This window comes from Nansenia antarctica (assembly GCF_963989245.1).
Source record: "Nansenia antarctica genome assembly, chromosome: 9".
Taxonomy (NCBI): Eukaryota; Metazoa; Chordata; class Actinopteri; order Argentiniformes; family Microstomatidae; genus Nansenia; species Nansenia antarctica.
In genome coordinates, this window is record NC_137679.1 from 373,264 (window position 1) to 396,043 (window position 22,780).

A 22,780-nucleotide genomic window follows, 5' to 3' on the forward strand; every position below is an offset into this window, starting at 1 on the left:
AGGCTAAAACCATAAGGCTAAGCTAAGGCTAAAACCATTAGGCTATGCTAAGGCTAAAACCATAAGGCTAAGCTAAGGCTAAGCTAAAGCTAAAACCATAAGGCTAAGCTAAGGCTAAGCTAAGGCTAAAACCATAAGGCTAAGCTAAGGCTAAAACCATAAGGCTAAGCTAAGGCTAAAACCATAAGGCTAAGCTAAGGCTAAAACCATACGGCTAAGCTAAGGCTAAAACCATAAGGCTAAAACCATAAGGCTAAGCTAAGGCTAAGCTAAGGCTAAAACCATAAGGCTAAGCTAAGGCTAAAACCATAAGGCTAAGCTAAGGCTAAAACCATAAGGCTAAAACCATAAGGCTAAGCTAAGGATAAAACCATAAGGCTAAGCTAAGGCTAAAACCATAAGGCTAAGCTAAGGCTAAAACCATAAGGCTAAGCTAAGGCTAAAACCATAAGGCTAAGCTAAGGCTAAACTAAGGCTAAGCTAAGGCTAAGCTAAGGCTAAGTTAAGGCTAAAACCATAAGGCCAAGCTCCCTCTGCTGCAATATCGACCAATTACCAAATACAGGGTTCCTGCAAGTTTCAACAAGTCACATTTAAGACCTTTTTGGGCCTTTTTTAGAACTCTTTGAATATAACTTTTTACCTATTCGCAACACCAGATGACATGCTTTTTGTCATCCTGCCGTAGCTTCGTTCGCCAATCATTTCTCCCGGGGGCAGCGGATTGACATTCTTTTTGTTCCAGCTTGACTAGTTTCCACGTAAATAGATGTGGTCAGACTGATTTCCTTGCAGGACAAAGCTAATCTAATGTTTTAGACCTAGCACCTCATTCTTTAGACCTAATAACTGAAACCTGGGCCCTCTTTAGGCCGTATGAATCGGATTGCTGGATGTTAGCCTTTAAGGCTTTTTACGAGCAGTGCAGGAACCCTGCAAAGAACACTAACACTGCTCTGTCTCAGTCTAAACTGCTCTGTCTCAGTCTAAACTGCTCTGTCTCAGTCTAAACTGCTCTGTCTCAGTCTAAACTGCTCTGTCTCAGTCTAATCATCACCTGCTAGATTTATTAACTACTGCATCATTATTATTATTCTTATTATTATTATTACTGCAGCCAACAGAGACACACTGTAGGTAGCAGTAAAACACTGCTTTGGGAGGGAAGAGAGAAATCATGAAAGGTTGGAAGTTTGTAGCCAAGCCAAGCAGGAGCCTAACCCTAACCCTAACCCTAACCCAAGCAGCACCCTAACCCTAACCCTAACCCTAACCCTGACCCTGACCCTAACCCTAACCCTAACCCTGACCCTGAGGAGCTGAGCCAACCCACCTTGAGCGCGGAGGTGAACAGAGTGTACTCAGACTCCCAGTCCCAGTTCCTGTTGAACGTCTTGACGGCGTGCGTTGTGAGAAGCACTCCAATCATCAGCCAGGAGATCTTCTTCAGGTGCCTGAGCATTAGAGGTCGGAGGTTAGAGGTCAAACAAACAGATACATGTTGATTCTGATTTTTTTTAAAAAGAGTTTTTCACGACGACTGCCAGTGGCCCCTGGCCTGAGCTAGATTACTCTTCCTGCTACGACTGGTAGATTGATGATTCACTTGCTTAGTCAAAGGTAATCGATTGTAAGTCGCTTTGGAATAAGGCGTCTGCTAAATGCCAAACATGTAAATGTAAAATTCAAACAAAATAAAAATAATAATAATATAATTTTTTATTGGAGAATAGAAGCATATTAGTCAGGTATGAGAAGATACAAATGTCAAATACAAGGTATACAATTTACTTCAAAATAAGTAAATAAAGACTTTTTTTTCTTTATCCTCCACAGAGATCTAGAACACCTTTATTTTTATTTTTCCCTAAACACCCACCCAGCCCAGACTCTCGACTGAGACACAAAAAAAGAGAAGAAAAACACACAGAAACATAATGAGATTAATGAGATTAATGAGATTAACATGGGACCAGGCCTCACCCCTTGTGTGAGACGATCCTGAAGCCGTGAGCCACCAGCACACAGAAGCCCATGCTGGGCACGTAGAGGACCCGCTCTGCCACCACGAAGCCCACGGGGAAGAACAGGTTGGAGGCCGGGATGAAGGGAAGCACGATCAGAGAGAGGGCCTGGAGGAGAGGGAGAGACAGAGGCATGATCAGAGAGAGGGCCTGGGGGAGAGGGAGAGACAGAGGAATGATCAGAGAGAGGGCCTGGAGGAGAGGGAGAGACAGAGGAACGATCAGAGAGAGGGCCTGGAGGAGAGGGAGAGACAGAGGAACGATCAGAGACAGGGCCTGGAGGAGAGGGAGAGACAGAGGAACGGTCAGAGAGAGGGCCTGGAGGAGAGGGAGAGACAGAGGAACGATCAGAGACAGGGCCTGGAGGAGAGGGAGAGACAGAGGAACGATCAGAGACAGGGCCTGGAGGAGAGGGAGAGACAGAGGCACGATCAGAGAGAGGGCCTGGAGGAGAGGGAGAGACAGAGGCACGATCAGAGAGAGGGCCTGGAGGAGAGGGAGAGACAGAGGCACGATCAGAGACAGGGCCTGGAGGAGAGGGAGAGACAGAGGAACGATCAGAGAGAGGGCCTGGAGGAGAGGGAGAGACAGAGGCACGATCAGAGAGAGGGCCTGGAGGAGAGGGAGAGACAGAGGAACGATCAGAGAGAGGGCCTGGAGGAGAGGGAGAGACAGAGGCACGATCAGAGACAGGGCCTGGAGGAGAGGGAGAGACAGAGGAACGATCAGAGAGAGGGCCTGGGGGAGAGGGAGAGACAGAGGCACGATCAGAGACAGGGCCTGGATGAGAGGGAGAGACAGAGGCACGATCAGAGAGAGGGCCTGGAGGAGAGGGGGAGACAGAGGCACGATCAGAGAGAGGGCCTGGAGGAGAGGGAGAGACAGAGGCACGATCAGAGATAGGGCCTGGAGGAGAGGGAGAGACAGAGGCACGATCAGAGACAGGGCCTGGAGGAGAGGGAGAGACAGAGGCACGATCAGAGACAGGGCCTGGAGGAGAGGGAGAGACAGAGGCACGATCAGAGAGAGGGCCTGGAGGAGAGGGGGAGACAGAGGAATGGTCAGAGAGAGGGCCTGGAGGAGAGGGAGAGACAGAGGAATGATCAGAGAGAGGGCCTGGAGGAGAGGGAGAGACAGAGGAACGATCAGAGAGAGGGCCTGGAGGAGAGGGAGAGACAGAGGAACGGTCAGAGAGAGGGCCTGGAGGAGAGGGAGAGACAGAGGAACGATCAGAGACAGGGCCTGGAGGAGAGGGAGAGACAGAGGCACGATCAGAGACAGGGCCTGGAGGAGAGGGAGAGACAGAGGAACGATCAGAGACAGGGCCTGGAGGAGAGGGAGAGACAGAGGCACGATCAGAGAGAGGGCCTGGAGGAGAGGGAGAGACAGAGGCACGATCAGAGACAGGGCCTGGAGGAGAGGGAGAGACAGAGGAACGATCAGAGACAGGGCCTGGAGGAGAGGGAGAGACAGAGGCACGATCAGAGACAGGGCCTGGAGGAGAGGGAGAGACAGAGGCACGATCAGAGACAGGGCCTGGAGGAGAGGGAGAGACAGAGGAACGATCAGAGACAGGGCCTGGAGGAGAGGGAGAGACAGAGGCACGATCAGAGACAGGGCCTGGAGGAGAGGGAGAGACAGAGGCACGATCAGAGAGAGGGCCTGGAGGAGAGGGAGAGACAGAGGAACGATCAGAGAGAGGGCCTGGAGGAGAGGGAGAGACAGAGGCACGATCAGAGAGAGGGCCTGGAGGAGAGGGAGAGACAGAGGCACGATCAGAGAGAGGGCCTGGAGGAGAGGGAGAGACAGAGGCACGATCAGAGAGAGGGCCTGGAGGAGAGGGAGAGACAGAGGCACGATCAGAGAGAGGGCCTGGAGGAGAGGGAGAGACAGAGGCACGATCAGAGAGAGGGCCTGGAGGAGAGGGAGAGACAGAGGAATGGTCAGAGAGAGGGCCTGGAGGAGAGGGAGAGACAGAGGCACGATCAGAGAGAGGGCCTGGAGGAGAGGGAGAGACAGAGGCACGATCAGAGAGAGGGCCTGGAGGAGAGGGAGAGACAGAGGCACGATCAGAGAGAGGGCCTGGAGGAGAGGAAGAGACAGAGGCACGATCAGAGAGAGGGCCTGGAGGAGAGGGAGAGACAGAGGCACGATCAGAGAGAGGGCCTGGAGGAGAGGGAGAGACAGAGGAACGATCAGAGACAGGGCCTGGAGGAGAGGGAGAGACAGAGGAATGGTCAGAGAGAGGGCCTGGAGGAGAGGGAGAGACAACGCCAGAACAAACAGAAGCCATTAACAGTTTTTTCCCCTCTGCTATAATGGACTCTCAACTCCTGACTCACTGCACTAAATGACATGTGGGGTTCCCCAAGGGTCAATCCTTGGCCCCCTTCTATTCAATCTCTACATGCTTCCATTGGGACACATCATAAAAAAGAACAAAATTGCCTACCACAACTATGCGGATGACACTCAAATCTACATAGCCCTCTCACCGAACGACTATAGTCCCATTGACAATCTCTGTAATTGCATTGAGCAAATAAACGCCTGGATGACACAAAACTTCCTCCAACTAAACAAGGACAAAACAGAGATAATTGTATTCGGTGCACCTGACAAAAGATGGAAAGTCAGTGCAAAACTTGATTCTCTCTCTCTTCAAACTAAAAAACAGGTCAGAAATCTTGGTGTAATTCTAGACTCCGATCTAAACTTCAACAGCCACATACACTCGATAACTAAATCAGCCTACTATCACCTGAAAAACATAACAAGAATGAGAGGTTTCATGTCCAAGCAAGACCTTGAAAAACTCATCCATGCATTTGTTTCGAGTAGACTTGATTATTGTAATGGTCTAGTAACAGGCCTATCTAAAGGAGCTGGTCTACTAACAGGCCTATCTAAAGGAGCTGGTCTACTAACAGGCCTATCTAAAGGAGCTGGTCTACTAACAGGCCTATCTAAAGGAGCTGGTCTACTAACAGGCCTATCTAAAGGAGCTGGTCTACTAACAGGCCTATCTAAAGGAGCTGGTCTACTAACAGGCCTATCTAAAGGAGCTGTTCGTAAATTGCAGCTCATCCAAAACGCCGCTGCTAGGGTCCTAACAAAAACAAAGAAGTTTGAACACATTACACCAATCCTGAGATCCCTACACTGGCTACCAGTCTCAGAGAATTGAATTCAAAATCCTCCTAATTACATACAAGTCACAAAATGGTCTTGGACCAAAATACATATCAGATCTCCTCCCACCCTATATCCCAGCAAGGTCCCTAAGGTCAGCTGAGGTTAATCAGCTAATAATTCCAAGAGTAAAAACAAAACACGGTGCAGCAGCTTTCAGTCACGCTGCTGCATGCTCCTGGAACAAACTCCCTGAAGAAATCAAACAGGCCCAAACCCTTAAAATATTTAAATCTAAGCTAAAAACCTTCATGTTTTGCAGCAGTTATGATTAAACATAAACACTTCTATCAATGTATTTTTCCCATTAACTATTGTCTTATTAAATGTTTTATCTATTTACTTCTTATATTTGCTTTTATTCATTGTCATTTTTATTTCCGTACTATGCTGCTCTCGCTGTAATTCAAGCACTTTGAATTGCCCCTGCTGTATGAAATGCGCTGTACAAATGAACTTGCTTTGCCTTGCACTAACCCTGCCAGATGTACGGCACTTTATAGTAAATATTGTAAATATTGATTTTGTCTTGTGGTTATGTGTGTACATTGTCCAGTGTGATAGTTATGTGTAATGTGTGTGATAGTCATCATGTGTAATGTGTGTGATAGTCATCATGTGTAATGTGTGTGATAGTCATCATGTGTAATGTGTGTGATAGTCATGTGTGATGTGTGTGATAGTCATGTGTGATGTGTGTGATAGTCATGTGTGATGTGTGTGATAGTCATGTGTGATGTGTGTGATAGTCATGTGTGATGTGTGTGATAGTCATGTGTGATGTGTGTGATAGTCATGTGTGATGTGTGTGATAGTCATGTGTGATGTGTGGATGTTTGATGTGTTTGACACTGTTGGATTGAGTTTTTTCCAACTGTACCGACAACAAATTCCACTGACCTTGGTGATGTGGTCATTAAAGACCTTGGTGATGTGGTCATTAAAGACCTTGGTGATGTGGTCATTAAAGACCTTGGTGATGTGGTCATTAAAGACCTTGGTGATGTGGTCATTAAAGACCTTGGTGATGTGGTCATTAAAGACCTTGGTGATGTGGTGATGTGGTCATTAAAGACCTTGGTGATGTGGTGATGTGGTCATTAAAGACCTTGGTGATGTGGTCATTAAAGACCTTGGTGATGTGGTCATTAAAGACCTTGGTGATGTGGTCATTAAAGACCTTGGTGATGTGGTCATTAAAGACCTTGGTGATGTGGTGATGTGGTCATTAAAGACCTTGGTGATGTGGTCATTAAAGACCTTGGTGATGTGGTGATGTGGTCATTAAAGACCTTGGTGATGTGGTGATTAAATACCTTGGTGATGTGGTCATTAAAGACCTTGGTGATGTGGTCATTAAAGACCTTGGTGATGTGGTGATGTGGTCATTAAAGACCTTGGTGATGTGGTCATTAAAGACCTTGGTGATGTGGTCATTAAAGACCTTGGTGATGTGGTCATTAAAGACCTTGGTGATGTGGTCATTAAAGACCTTGGTGATGTGGTGATGTGGTCATTAAAGACCTTGGTGATGTGGTGATGTGGTCATTAAAGACCTTGGTGATGTGGTCATTAAAGACCTTGGTGATGTGGTCATTAAAGACCTTGGTGATGTGGTCATTAAAGACCTTGGTGATGTGGTCATTAAAGACCTTGGTGATGTGGTGATGTGGTCATTAAAGACCTTGGTGATGTGGTCATTAAAGACCTTGGTGATGTGGTGATGTGGTCATTAAAGACCTTGGTGATGTGGTGATTAAATACCTTGGTGATGTGGTCATTAAAGACCTTGGTGATGTGGTCATTAAAGACCTTGGTGATGTGGTGATGTGGTCATTAAAGACCTTGGTGATGTGGTCATTAAACCATTCACTCATTCGTTAACAGAGGCCTGATTATTTTAATGCACCTTTTTGCTGGAGGCTTTAGTGAAGAGCACGTCCTGCTGCACTAACACGCTAATGGGACTGGGACAGAAGAACGGCTTCACACAACTAAACATGGAGTACATTTCTAGCTGTATTTATTTCATTATTATTATTTCATTACTATTTATAATAGTATACATTTAAATTAAAATATATTTATAAAGGTTGCTGGTTCGATCCCTGCCTCTGTGGGGAGCTGCATGTGAGCTGGTATATAGTATTATATGGCATATCTAAAAGGTGCCTACCACTGCCGTTGGGCCCTTGAGCAAGGCACTTAACTTCTTATTGCTCCAGGGGCATATGGCTGACCCTGTGGCTAGAGCAAAAAATACTACATCCCAACAATTGATTGATAAGTAAAAAAAATAGGCACTCCTTGTAGCAATGACAGAATCTCCAACATTGATCATGTAGTACAGTACAGACATACAGTACAGACATACAGTACAGACATACAGTACAGACATACAGTACAGACATACAGTACAGACACACAGTACAGACATACAGTACAGACATACAGTACAGACATACAGTACAGACATACAGTACAGACATACAGTACAGACACACAGTACAGACATACAGTACAGACATACAGTACAGACATACAGTACAGACACACAGTACAGACATACAGTACAGACATACAGTACAGACATACAGTACAGACACACAGTACAGACATACAGTACAGACATACAGTACAGACACACAGTACAGACACACAGTACAGACACACAGTACAGACATACAGTACAGACATACAGTACAGACATACAGTACAGACATACAGTACAGACACACAGTACAGACATACAGTACAGACATACAGTACAGACATACAGTACAGACATACAGTACAGACATACAGTACAGACATACAGTACAGACATACAGTACAGACATACAGTACAGACACACAGTACAGACATACAGTACAGACACACAGTACAGACACACAGTACAGACATACAGTACAGACATACAGTACAGACATACAGTACAGACATACAGTACAGACATACAGTACAGACATACAGTACAGACATACAGTACAGACATACAGTACAGACATACAGTACAGACATACAGTACAGACACACAGTACAGACATACAGTACAGACATACAGTACAGACATACAGTACAGACATACAGTACAGACATACAGTACAGACATACAGTACAGACATACAGTACAGACATACAGTACAGACATACAGTACAGACATACAGTACAGACACACAGTACAGACATACAGTACAGACATACAGTACAGACATACAGTACAGACATACAGTACAGACACACAGTACAGACATACAGTACAGACATACAGTACAGACACACAGTACAGACATACAGTACAGACATACAGTACAGACATACAGTACAGACATACAGTACAGACATACAGTACAGACATACAGTACAGACATACAGTACAGACATACAGTACAGACATACAGTACAGACACACAGTACAGACATACAGTACAGACATACAGTACAGACATACAGTACAGACATACAGTACAGACATACAGTACAGACATACAGTACAGACATACAGTACATACATACAGTACAGACATACAGTACATACATACAGTACAGACATACAGTACAGACATACAGTACAGACATACAGTACAGACACACAGTACAGACACACAGTACAGACACACAGTACAGACATACAGTACAGACATACAGTACAGACATACAGTACAGACATACAGTACAGACATACAGTACAGACATACAGTACAGACACACAGTACAGACACACAGTACAGACATACAGTACAGACATACAGTACAGACACACAGTACAGACACACAGTACAGACATACAGTACAGACATACAGTACAGACATACAGTACAGACATACAGTACAGACATACAGTACAGACATACAGTACAGACATACAGTACAGACATACAGTACAGACATACAGTACAGACATACAGTACAGACATACAGTACAGACATACAGTACATACATACAGTACAGACATACAGTACAGACATACAGTACAGACATACAGTACAGACATACAGTACAGACATACAGTACAGACATACAGTACAGACATACAGTACAGACATACAGTACAGACATACAGTACAGACATACAGTACAGACATACAGTACAGACATACAGTACAGACACACAGTACAGACATACAGTACAGACATTTCTGTCAGTAATCCCCAGTTTAAGCTGTCTGACCCTTGGCTCCACTGTGTGGCATTCCAGCTCATCACAGTGAGAGGGATGGGGAGGGGGGAGGGGGGGGGGCACAGTACTGTATTTAAAAAAATCTATTGTACGATTTTAAGTCATGAGGACTACGGATGCAAATGAGCTCACAGCTAAATCTGACATATTTACTGTCACCATACTCTGTATAAGTGACTGTTCATTAATGTGCACTGTCCTGACTAAATAAAGATAAAAAAAGACATATATTGTATATATTAGTGATGCTCCGATCTGATCGGCGCCGATCGGTATCGGCCGATATGGCCTTGATCGGTTTTGATCGGAGTTCTCAAAACGGCCGATCAAACACGACCGATCAGTTTACAAAATGGCGTCGCCAGTCTGGAAATATTACACAGTGTCGGAAAGAGACAACAAATATGCCGTTTGTAATGTCTGCTCAAAAGAAATACCTCGGGGAGGAACGCACGCAAGGTCTTTCAATACCACGAATATCATACGGCATTTGCTGCGTTCGTCGATTCGCTCAGAGAGCGCCGAAGCGCACACTGGGCTCGACGTCATAAAGGGACCGAGTGCTTTGATTGGACGAGAGGCGTTCCACGAGTGCTGGTCAGAGTTCCAGCGCGACTTCACGAGCGTAGTGTAGGTAGTGTTCAGCGACGTCATGTGACCCCGCGAGCAGGAAGTCACTTGGCCCATAATAACAACTATTAGCGCGTGAGTTTTAGGTCTTCCTCTGTGCACCTTGCACAAGTGTAGATAGCGAGCGACTTTTCAGCAGAGCAGGACATATTTTAGATGATAAGAGGAACAGGCTGAGTGCCAAAAACGCTGAGATGCTTGTATTTCTCAAGGCTAATCTGCCAGTGATGCTGCTTAATCAGAAGTAAGGTTTGAGTCTGAAATCTCCTTAGGTGCAATGTTTTGTTTTTTTGTTTTATTGATTATTGCTGACTTGCTGTCTTATCTCCTCCTAAATATGACTTGAAACTGACTGACTTGAAACAGTATTTTATATTTGGCTATAGCCTGTTTATGTTGCAGTTTAGTTTGGGTATGTTTATTGTTCCTCAGGAAAGCTACAGTATAAGCTCTAAGTTCTCTAAGAGCCCCTAGTTCCTCTCATTCGAGTGGAATGTTGCACATTTGATGTGACAGTGTACATTTTATTTATTATGATTTTTATTTTCACATTTTATTTGTTTTTCCTGAAGTAAGCTACAGGTGGTTGTGAATTCAATAAAACAGATGGTCGTCAATTCATGATACTTTCTCATCTCCTAATTTCATTTGAATACTTAATATCCAATGTCAATGGTGTTAAGAATAATTAAAAACATAAATAATGCTACACAATAAATAGAATGCTTCAATTGCCATTTTCGACGCTGTGATCGGTGATCGGTGATATCGGATCGGCAGATCACTGATTCCATGATCGGCACCAAAAACCCTGATCGGAGCATCTCTAGTATATATATATGCATATCTACTCTGGTACGGTTTGATCCCTCCCACGCCCAGCACACAGGCAGCAGAGAAGCAGGGGGAGGACATCTGACAGAGATAAGCGTGAGTCTACCTTGATAATAAATGCATCCATCCTGCCTCCCAACACAGACCTCCATAGCTCCAGATCGTTGAGGAGAGTATGCAAGATAGTGGCTGACCCCTCACATCACATCCAGCTCACAGCTTGTTGGGAGTGACTCCCTTCTGGACAGCGCTACAGGGCCACCAGGTCAAAAACATCACGACACTTGAACAGTTCCTTCTCCAGAGCCACGGCCCTCCTCAATAACTCTGATCATTGCACCTGAAGCACTTTACATGTTTTTGAAGTTGTACAGTATATGTATTCACTGGTATTGGTGCTGTATATATATCATGTGTCTTGTTGTGGTTTTGTTGTTGTTGTACTGTAGCTTGTTCAGCATGAGAATACCAAGTCATGTTCCTCGTGCTGCACATGGCCAATAACGTTGAACTGAGTTGAGCGGGGCGAAGCAGGATTGAGTTGAGCGGGGCGAAGCAGGGGGAAATGGCGGATGTGGATGTTTTCCTAGGCTACCACACAACCTCCCTGCTGTGTAAACCTGTTCTGGTCAGATCGCTGTAATTAGTTCTGTAGGCGTCGAAACGAACAAAGGAATTAGGAGACTTTGGTAGCAGTGAAAACACAGAGTGTCACAATTCTAATCTCTTCTGACACAACCAGCTTATTACCAGTCAAAACATCTGGCATATTATCGTGTGAAAGCACCATACAGTTGACAACCGCGACTCAAGTCTTAAAGGGCGAGAGCCCTTCCAATTCCCACCATACAAACCCACTGGTGAGTTATGTAAACGGACTGCACTTATATAGCTAGGCCTTATTCCAAAGCGCTTTACAACGGCCTCTCATTCACCCATTCACACACACATTCACACACCGATGGCGAGGTAGGCAAGCTACCATGCAAGGAATTTGGGGTTCAGCGTCTTGCTCAAGGACACCTCGGCATGTGGCCAGCCGGGGTTCGAACCAGCGACCTTGCGATCATTAGACACCGGCTCTACCTCCTGAGCCACAGGGGTCCGGAACACTCTGAACCTTTCCTTTATGACATCACTTAGTGATCCCAACCTTTCCTTTATGACATCACCACAAACGTCTATCCAGTGTAGTCTGTCCAGGGTTCCTACAAGTTTCAACAAGTCGAATTTAATACCTTTTTAAGACCTTTTAAAGACCTCTTTGAATATCATTTTAGACCTATCGCGGCACCATATGATAGCTTTTTGTCATCCTCGAGGTGATGAAATTAGGGATTTCACTGCCATAAAAAAGTCAGAAGGATAATTAATATAAAATAAATTACTCAAAAGTAAATGTGTTAACATTAACAGTTAACTGTAGAAAGTCACTTCAACGTGAAGAGAACAAAGTGCACAAAAGCTTCCTTGCAGGACAAGCTAATGAATGGTCTTTATTGTCATTGCTACAGTACAGGTACCAAACAACGACATTTAGGATCTCATTTTTAAGACCCAGCACCTGATTTTTTAGACCGGTTTTGGTTATCCCTTACATTTAAGCCTTTTTTAGGCCTTTTAAATTGGATTGCTGGATCGCTCACTGTCTGGGAACAATTTGGGTTTCAGTGTCTTGCCCAAGGACACCTCGACATGTGGCCAGCCGGGGTTCGAACCTCCGATCTGGCGACCTTGCGATCATTAGACGGCGGTTCTACCTCCTGAGACACAGCCTCTACCTCCTGAGACACAGCCTCTACCTCCTGAGACACAGCCTCTACCTCCTGAGACACAGCCTCTACCTCCTGAGACACAGCCTCTACCTCCTGAGACACAGCCTCTACCTCCTGAGACACAGCCGCCCTGCCCCGCCCTCATGTTCTAGTAGCCACACATTATCTTAAGCAGCGATGATTATTATCATAGCGTATCTCTTGTAACCACAACTGTTTATCTGCAGGTCTGTGCTGTGAAAGACAGTAAATCACTCATCTCTACTGCGTCTACCAAAACTATGAGTTCACATACCTCACACTCACAGTGCCTTTACAAAGCTATGAGTTCACATACCTCACACTCACAGTGCCTTTACAAAGCTATGAGTTCACATACCTCACACTCACAGTGCCTTTACATACCTCACACTCACAGTGCCTTTACAAAGCTATGAGTTCACATACCTCACACTCACAGTGCCTTTACATACCTCACACTCACAGTGCCTTTACATACCTCACACTCACAGTGCCTTTACAAAGCCATCACCCCTTAACTCCTTCCACAAATAAAAAAATGTAAAAGTCCTCAATCCACACACAATACCCCATAATGACAAAGTGAAAACTAGTTTTTAGAAATGTCTGCAAATGTATTAAAATTGATATACAGAAACACCTCATATGTATAGGGTGTTCATACCCTTTGCAATGACACTGTTAAAATGACACACGCGTTGGCACACTTCCAGTCAGAGTTGTTGTCAGTAGAGTTGTATAGTTTGATCAACTTTGACATCAAGGGTTTGTGTTTGTCCCAGGGTCATTCTGTTACCGTGGAATTGTCCACAATCCTCAAAATCTTGCAGGCATGCTAGTTTAGTTTAGTTTAGTTTAGTTTAGTTTATTTAGCAGACATGAAACGGTGCAGGGAGGGCAGGAAGCCCAGAAGGCTTGTACATAGTTCCTCTCCCGTCAGTAGCAGCTGGGTTTCACTGTAACACAAAGAACACCTAATACATGTAAATAAGATAAAAGAAACCACAAACAAGATCATACCCATGGGGCAGAAAGGCAGGATCAGGACTCTACATGTAGGTAGAGAGACGACACTCAGACAACTGGCAGCACGCCTGAAAGGTTTGGGTTAGAAGAAGTCACCAAGAAAAAAGTCGGGACACGAAACGTTTTTTCCGTGGCCTGGGGTGGTCCAGTGGTCTAGCACCATGGCCTGGGGTGGTCCAGCCAGTGGTCTAGCACCATGGCCTGGGGTGGTCCAGTGGTCTAGCACCATGGCACCCTCATTCTGGACTAACTCTCGCTCACCTGTCATCACCACACACCGCAGCGCTGACCCCTCAAACCTCCGCTCTCTCCCCCCTGCTCCCCCATCCATCTCCCTTGCACTGTTGAACACTCGCTCTCTCTCCAACAAATCCCCTGTCATATCTGAACTGATACTGGACAACAACCTGGACATACTTCTCCTCACTGAAACCTGGCAACAACCCTCGGACTACTACTCACTCAACCAGGCCACCCCCCCTAATTACACCTACATCGCTAAACCCCGCCTCTCTAAGCGAGGGGGTGGTCTCGCTGCTCTCCACAAACACTCCCTAACTGTCACTATACTGGACCTCAACCTCCCACCCATGTCATCCTTTGAATACCTTGCCTTTTCACTCCCCAACTCCATAACTGCACTCCTACTCTACCGCCCACCGAAGCCACACCCCTCTTTTCTTTCTGATCTCTCTGAACTCCTCACCATCGCCTCTTCCCTTTCTACCCGTCTCTTACTCACCGGTGACTTTAATATCCATGTCGACAAACCCAACTCCAACCTCACCTCTGACTTCCTCTCTCTCCTTGATTGTTTCCACCTCACCCAGCACATCAACTTCCCTACCCATGTAAAAGGCCACACACTCGACCTTGTCTGCTCTGCCTCCCTACTCATATCCAACCCCCACCCTCTTCCATTTCCACTCTCTGACCACCACTGCATCCTCTTCTCTGCCCCCCTGCCCCTACCGCGCCACCCCATCAAACGCACCATCTCTTTCCGTAACATAAAATCTGTCAACCCACTCACTCTATCTCAGTCCATATCTTCTGCCCTCCCCACTGACTCCACTCCCACCAACCCGGAAGACTATGCCACCATGCTCAACTCCATTCTCTCTGACTCCCTTGACTCACTGGCCCCCTTGAAAACCATCACTGTCTCCTTCACCACCTCCTCCCCCTGGTACACCCCTGAACTACGCACCATGAAACAGACCGGCCGCCAACTAGAACGACTACACAATAGAACCCACCTCACTGTCCATGCCGAAGTCTACAAGCAACATATCTCCTTCTACCGTGACACACTCCAAGCTGCCAAATCTGCCTACTACTCCAACCTCATCAACACCACCAATCGAAACCCCCGCACCCTCTTCTCCACTGTCAAGACACTACTCCAGCCCCCGGACAACAACACAACTTCCTCCCCTGATCTCTGCAACTCCTTTCTCCACACCTTCAACAGCAAGATCTCCCACATCAACAGCTCACTGACTGCCTCCATCTCCAACTCCACCACCCCCGCCCCCCCTGCTGTCATCTTCCCCCCTCCTGATTACCCTCCCCCTACTCCTCTCACTACTTTCTCCCCTGTTGACTCCTCCCTCATCACTACTATCATCACCGCCTCCAAAACAACCACCTGCTCCCTCGACCCCCTCCCTACCACCCTGACCAAGGCCTGCCTCCCTGCCCTTATCCCCCACCTCACTGCCCTCTTCAATCAGTCCCTATCCCAAGGCCACGTTCCCTCAAGCTACAAACTTGCCGCTGTCACCCCCATTCTCAAAAAGCCCACTCTTGACCCAGCCAACCTCTCCAACTACCGCCCCATCTCCAACCTACCATTCTTCTCCAAAACCCTAGAGCGCGCTGTCGCTGCCCAACTTCACTCCCACCTCCAATCCAACAAACTATACGAACCCCTTCAATCTGGCTTCCGCCCACATCACAGCACTGAAACAGCCCTGGTCAAAGTCATCAACGATCTCCTCACCTCCGCTGACTCAGGTGCCCTCAACATCCTAGTTCTACTAGACCTGAGCGCAGCCTTCGACACAGTGTCCCACTCCATCCTCCTTCAAAGGCTGCGCCAACTGGGTGTTGAGGGCACCGCCCTGGACTGGCTCACCTCCTACCTCACCAACAGACATCAGTTCATCTCCCTCTCCGGTCACACCTCCTCCTCCTCCTCTGTCACACAGGGGGTCCCACAAGGCTCAGTCCTCGGCCCCCTGCTCTTCCTCTGCTACACACTCCCCCTGGGTCACATCATCCGCCAATTCAACCTGGACTTCCACTGCTACGCCGATGACACCCAGATCTACATCACCACAAACTCCACCCAGAACCCACCCCTCACTCACATCGAAAACTGCATTTCAGCAATAAAAACCTGGCTCACACACAACTTCCTCAAACTCAACAGTGAAAAGACCGAAGTCATCCTCATCGGCACCAAATCCACCCTCAATAAAACCGGACCCATCACACTCACCATCGATGACACTACCATCACCCCCTCCCCCCTGGCTCGCAACCTCGGCTTCATCCTGGACCCCACCCTCTCATTTGATCCCCACGTCAGCTCCATCGTCAAGACCTCCTACTTCCACCTCCGCAACATAGCAAAAATCAGACACTGCCTCTCCCCGTCCGCTGCTGAATCCCTCATCCACGCCTTCATCTCCTCCCGCCTTGACTACTGCAACTCCCTACTCACCGGCATCACCTCCCGCTCCCTCCATAGACTCCAGATGGTCCAAAACTCTGCTGCACGCCTCCTTTCAAACACCCCGTGACCACATCACTCCTGTCCTCCACTCTCTCCACTGGCTCCCCATCAAAGAACGCATCCAATTCAAAATCCTCATCCTCACATACAAAGCCCTCCATAGCCTGGCCCCCCCTTACCTGACTGACCTCCTTCTCCCCCACCGCCCTACCCGTACCCTCCGATCCTCATCCATTGTTCCCCTCACTGTCCCACCCTCAAAACTCAAAGGCTTCGGTCACCGTGCCTTTTCACGAGCTGCACCCCGCCTCTGGAACTCTCTCCCCCAACCACTCAGAGACTCACCCTCACTTCTCACTTTTAAATCCCACCTCAAAACCTACCTGTTCTCCCATGCCTACAGCCTCCCCTACCCTTAGCCATCTCCCCCATCCCGGCCCCCCCCGCCCCCCCCCCCTGGACACGCATACAACCTCCCCTACCCCTACCCATCTCCCCTAACCCTGCCACCCCCCTGATATATATACAGCCTCCCCTACCCCTAACCACCTCCCCTGTCCCCACCACCCCCCCCCCCCCCCCCCCCCCTCCCCGTTCGCTGACTCTGTGTTCCATGTTACTTGTTGTTTTTGTGTTTTCCGTATCCCCTATATTGTCAGTGTCTTTGAGCCTCGGAAAAGCGCTATATAAATGTGGGGGGAAAAAATGGCCTGGGGTGGTCCAGTGGTCTAGCACCGTGGCCTGGGGTGGTCCAGTGGTCTGGTACCATGGCCTGGGGTGGTCCAGTGGTCTAGCACCATGGCCTGGGGTGGTCCAGTGGTCTAGCACCATGGCCTGGGGTGGTCCAGTGGTCTAGCACCATGGCCTGGGGTGGTCCAGTGGTCTAGCACCATGGCCTGGGGTGGTCCAGTGGTCTAGCACCGTGGCCTGGGGTGGTCCAGTGGTCTAGCACCGCGGTCTACAGTACACACATAAGCCCATGTCGGCATGGGTTCGAATCCGGCCCATGCCCTGCTGACATGCCCTCTCTCTCTCTCTCCCTTCTCCTCCTTACTGTCCTGTCTGTCTTCACTGTATATCTGTCCAATAAAATGAAAAATATGAGTGGGACTGCCCCACTCACACAAAAAAAAGTAAAGAAAAATCGTTTTTTTCCACAGTCAAACGAAAACAGGCCTGAGTACAGTCTTCATAACCTCATGCAACCTGTTCAACAGCACTCCTAGCGAACCACGGGATGACTTTTCACTTTTTAACATACGTAGCTTATTATGATTCCTGGTCCCTCCGTCCCATTAGGGGGGCTAAGAGCAACAACTTGAGAAGTTCACTGACCACCGCTGCCCCGGGTAAGAGAAAACAGAGTGGAAGAAGTCACGGGCCGGTTACACAAGAGCGAGGGGAGGAAGGAGGACTGCACACTCTCTCTCTCCTCAGACCAGCCGTTGAACACAGTAGGACTCAGGCATTCACACACTGAACTTTTGAGTGCACTAAATCTGCCAAAACCTTTAAAGAGATAACATCAGCGCTGGTGTTCTAAACTGACAGAGAGATGGTGTCTGTTGTGTTCTAGACTAACAGAGAGATGGTGTCTGTTGTGTTCTAAGCTGACAGAGAGATGGTGTCTGTTGTGTTCTAGACTAACAGAGAGATGGTCTGTTGTGTTCTAGACTAACAGAGAGATGGTGTCTGTTGTGTTCTAGACTAACAGAGAGATGGTGTCTGTTGTGTTCTAGACTAACAGAGAGATGGTCTGTTGTGTTCTAGACTGACAGAGAGATGGTGTCTGTTGTGTTCTAGACTGACAGAGAGATGGTGTCTGTTGTGTTCTAGACTGACAGAGAGATGGTCTGTTGTGTTCTAGACTAACAGAGAGATGGTGTCTGTTGTGTTCTAGACTAACAGAGAGATGGTGTCTGTTGTGTTCTAAGCTGACAGAGAGATGGTGTCTGTTGTGTTCTAAGCTGACAGAGAGATGGTGTCTGTTGTGTTCTAGACTGACAGAGAGATGGTCTGTTGTGTTCTAGACTAACAGAGAGATGGTGTCTGTTGTGTTCTAGACTAACAGAGAGATGGTGTCTGTTGTGTTCTAGACTGACAGAGAGATGGTCTGTTGTGTTCTAGACTAACAGAGAGATGGTGTCTGTTGTGTTCTAGACTGACAGAGAGATGGTGTCTGTTGTGTTCTAAGCTGACAGAGAGATGGTGTCTGTTGTGTTCTAAGCTGACAGAGAGATGGTGTCTGTTGTGTTCTAGACTAACAGAGAGATGGTGTCTGTTGTGTTCTAAGCTGACAGAGAGATGGTGTCTGTTGTGTTCTAAGCTGACAGAGAGATGGTCTGTTGTGTTCTAGACTGACAGAGAGATGGTCTGTTGTGTTCTAGATTGACAGAGAGATGGTCTGTTGTGTTCTAGATTGACAGAGAGATGGTGTCTCGTGACGTTAGAATTATAAGGTTCTATCTCCATTTTTGGTCAAAATTGAGTTTTTTTTTACATAATCTGATCCATGGTGGTGTTTATTAATGCCTGTGTGGTGTTATTTTTTAAATGTTGAAATTTTTGAGTTAGTAATTAATCAAATACAAAGGTTCCATCTCACAAAACATAATGGAATGTAAAAACTTTGACGCTCAATATCTCTGAACTGCCCTAGACGGAGATAGAACCTTATCATTCTAGACGGAGATAGAACCTTATCATTCTAGACGGAGAGAGAACCTAATAGTTCTAAGCTCACGAACTGTTGTGCCAAACGAGTAAAGCAACAACCCTTCTAGTGGTATGTTGGAAAGAATCAGATACATTTTCTTGATGGCAAGGGCCACATCTTATCTTTAACATACGCTGCATGAAATCTGTAGACTAGAGAGAGAGAGAAACGCTAACAACGTCATCATTCAATCCACATTCAAGTCTTTATCCAGAGTCCAGAGTTATCTTCAAGTTTATCTAGTGTCACTTTTTTATCTATGGTTCAAAAATAACTATCAGAGCTTAAGTATGCTAACGCTACTGGTTTAGATCCCATCCCAGACAGTATGCTAACGCTACTGGTTTAGATCCCATCCCAGACAGTATGCTAACGCTACTGGTTTAGATCCCATCCCAGACAGTATGCTAACGCTACTGGTATAGATCCCATCCCAGACAGGGTCTCCCTGGGCTTTCTAGGGTTGTGCCCCCGAGTTTATTATTATTATTATTATTATTATTATTATTATTATTATTATTATTATTGTTATTATTATTATTATTATTATTATTATTATATAACTACTTGCACACTACCTGTACTGTATCATAGTGCATTTCATCTCATTGTACTTTGCACAGAATTTTGCACTATTGATTCCATTGTAAATGGTAAATGGACTGACTTATACAGTATAGCGCCTTCATCCAAAGCGCTTTACAACGGCCTCTCATTCACCCTAACCCTAACCCACACACACATTCACACACCAGTGGCGGCCAAGCTGCCATGCAAGGCGCCGGCCCGCTCACTGGGAGCAATCTGGGGTTCAGTGACTTGCCCAAGGACACTTCGACATGTGGCCAGCCGGGGCTCGAACCGCCGATCTGCCAACCTTGAGATCATTAGGCTCTAGCCTCTACCTCCTGAGACACAGCCTCTACTTCCTGAGACACAGCCTCTACCTCCTGAGACACAGCCTCTACCTCCTGAGACACAACCTCTACCTCCGGAGACACAACCTCTACCTCCTGAGACACAGCCTCTACCTCCTGAGCCACAGCCTCTACCTCCTGAGACACATACAGCCTCTACCTCCTGAGACACAGCCTCTACCTCCTGAGACACAACCTCTACCTCCGGAGACACATACAGCCTCTACCTCCTGAGACACAGCCTCTACCTCCTGAGACACAGCCTCTACCTCCTGAGACACAGCCTCTACCTCCTGAGACACAGCCTCTACCTCCTGAGACACAGCCTCTACCTCCTGAGACACAGGCCTCTACCTCCTGAGACACAGCCTCTACCTCCTGAGACACATACAGCCTCTACCTCCTGAGACACAGCCTCTACCTCCTGAGACACAGCCTCTACCTCCTGAGACACAGCCTCTACCTCCTGAGACACAGACGCCCCAATGAAGAGGGTCAGTCAGTCTGACGTTCGGCACACTACAGCTTTCGCCTTCAATCTCAACAACACACTGAACATACCGGATACATACATACCACGACCACAACAACCGATCCAAAATCCCAGAATCTTAAGATTAGATTCACTAGATTACACTCAGGGAAGCCCTTCAGAACCTGGGGGGGGGGCGTTAGTAGTCTGAGAGTGAGTCTCTGTGTGTGTGTGTGTGTGTGTGTGTGTGTGTGTGTGTGTGTGTGTGTGTGTGTGTGTGTGTGTGTGAGTCTCACTGCGTTCATGTCTATGCCGTTGGTGTAGGACCATGTGTGTGTGTGTGTGTGTGTGTGTGTGTGTGTGAGTCTCACTGCGTTCATGTCTATGCCGTTGGTGTAGGACCATGTGTGTGTGTGTGTGTGTGTGTGTGTGTGTGTGTGTGTGAGTCTCACTGCGTTCGTGAGGAGACGTCCCAGCCGGCCACACAACTGGGAACAACGAGCAGCGAGTGTGCGCGCGAGTGTGTCTCTCTCCTCACCATGACGACGGTCTTGGCGGAGGCGTGTCCGTGGCGCAGGCTGTGGTAGGCCAGCAGGCCCAGCAGGCTGTAGAAGGCCAGCGTGGCCAGGTTGCGGGGGTCCAGGGGGGTCTCCACCAGGGGAACGGTGCCCATGGTCCAGTCGCAGCACAGCTCGGAGGGGTTCAGCAACAGCCAGCCGTTCAGCGGCAGCAGGTAGTTGAAGGTCAGCTGTCTGGTGGGCGTTGGGCTGACCGCCGCAGGGTTATCAAACCTGGGGGAGGGGGGCAGGGAGAGGTTAGATAACCTGGGGAGGCAGGGAGAGGTTAGATAACCTGGGGGAGGCAGGGAGAGGTTAGATAACCTGGGGAGGCAGGGAGAGGTTAGATAACCTGGGGAGGCAGGGGGGGGAGGGGTTAGATAACCTGGGGGAGGCAGGGAGAGGTTAGATAACCTGGGGAGGCAGGGAGAGGTTAGATAACCTGGGGGAGGCAGGGAGAGGTTAGATAACCTGGGGGAGGCAGGGAGAGGTTAGATAACCTGGGGAGGCAGGGAGAGGTTAGATAACCTGGGGGAGGCAGGGAGAGGTTAGATAACCTGGGGGAGGCAGGGAGAGGTTAGATAACCTGGGGGAGGCAGGGGGGGAGGGGTTAGATAACCTGGGGGAGGCAGGGAGAGGTTAGATAACCTGGGGGAGGCAGGGGGGAGGAGGGGGGGGTTAGGTTAGATAACCTGGGGGAGGGGGGAGGGGTTAGATAACCTGGGGAGGCAGGGGGGAGGGGGAGGGGTTAGATAACCTGGGGGAGGCAGGGAGAGGTTAGATAACCTGGGGGAGGCAGGGAGAGGTTAGATAACCTGGGGGAGGCAGGGGGGGGAGAGGTTAGATAACCTGGGGGAGGCAGGGAGGGGTTAGATAACCTGGGGAGGCAGGGAGAGGTTAGATAACCTGGGGGAGGCAGGGGGGAGGGGGAAGAGGTTAGATAACCTGGGGGAGGCAGGGAGAGGTTAGATAACCTGGGGGAGGCAGGGAGAGGTTAGATAACCTGGGGGAGGGGGGAGAGGTTAGATAACCTGGGGAGGCAGGGAGAGGTTAGATAACCTGGGGAGGCAGGGAGAGGTTAGATAACCTGGGGGAGGGGGAGGGGTTAGATAACCTGGGGAGGCAGGGAGAGGTTAGATAACCTGGGGAGGCAGGGAGAGGTTAGATAACCTGGGGAGGCAGGGAGAGGTTAGATAACCTGGGGAGGCAGGGAGAGGTTAGATAACCTGGGGAGGCAGGGAGAGGTTAGATAACCTGGGGAGGCAGGGAGAGGTTAGATAACCTGGGGGGGGCAGGGAGAGGTTAGATAACCTGGGGAGGCAGGGAGAGGTTAGATAACCTGGGGAGGCAGGGAGAGGTTAGATAACCTGGGGAGGGCAGGGAGAGGTTAGATAACCTGGGGAGGCAGGGAGAGGTTAGATAACCTGGGGGGGGCAGGGAGAGGTTAGATAACCTGGGGGAGGCAGGGAGAGGTTAGATAACCTGGGGGAGGCAGGGAGGGGTTAGATAACCTGGGGAGGCAGGGAGAGGTTAGATAACCTGGGGGAGGGGGGGAGAGGTTAGATAACCTGGGGAGGCAGGGAGAGGTTAGATAACCTGGGGGAGGCAGGGAGAGGTTAGATAACCTGGGGAGGCAGGGGGGGGGGAGGGGTTAGATAACCTGGGGAGGGCAGGGGGGGGGGGAGGGGTT

General features: G+C 48.2%; 1 protein-coding gene across 1 annotated transcript in view; it reads right to left on the reverse strand.

Annotated features, from left to right (window-relative positions):
• tmtc3 (transmembrane O-mannosyltransferase targeting cadherins 3) overlaps nt 1–22,780 on the reverse strand; it is a 93,517-nt gene that overhangs the window by 29,247 nt on the left and 41,490 nt on the right. The window contains exons 7-9 of the mRNA XM_080538750.1: nt 21,072–21,324; nt 1,984–2,132; nt 1,334–1,454 (exon numbers count right to left, since the gene is read on the reverse strand). Of these exons, the coding sequence (XP_080394876.1) occupies nt 1,334–1,454; nt 1,984–2,132; nt 21,072–21,324 (523 nt within the window). The remainder of the gene's footprint in view (nt 1–1,333; nt 1,455–1,983; nt 2,133–21,071; nt 21,325–22,780) is intronic.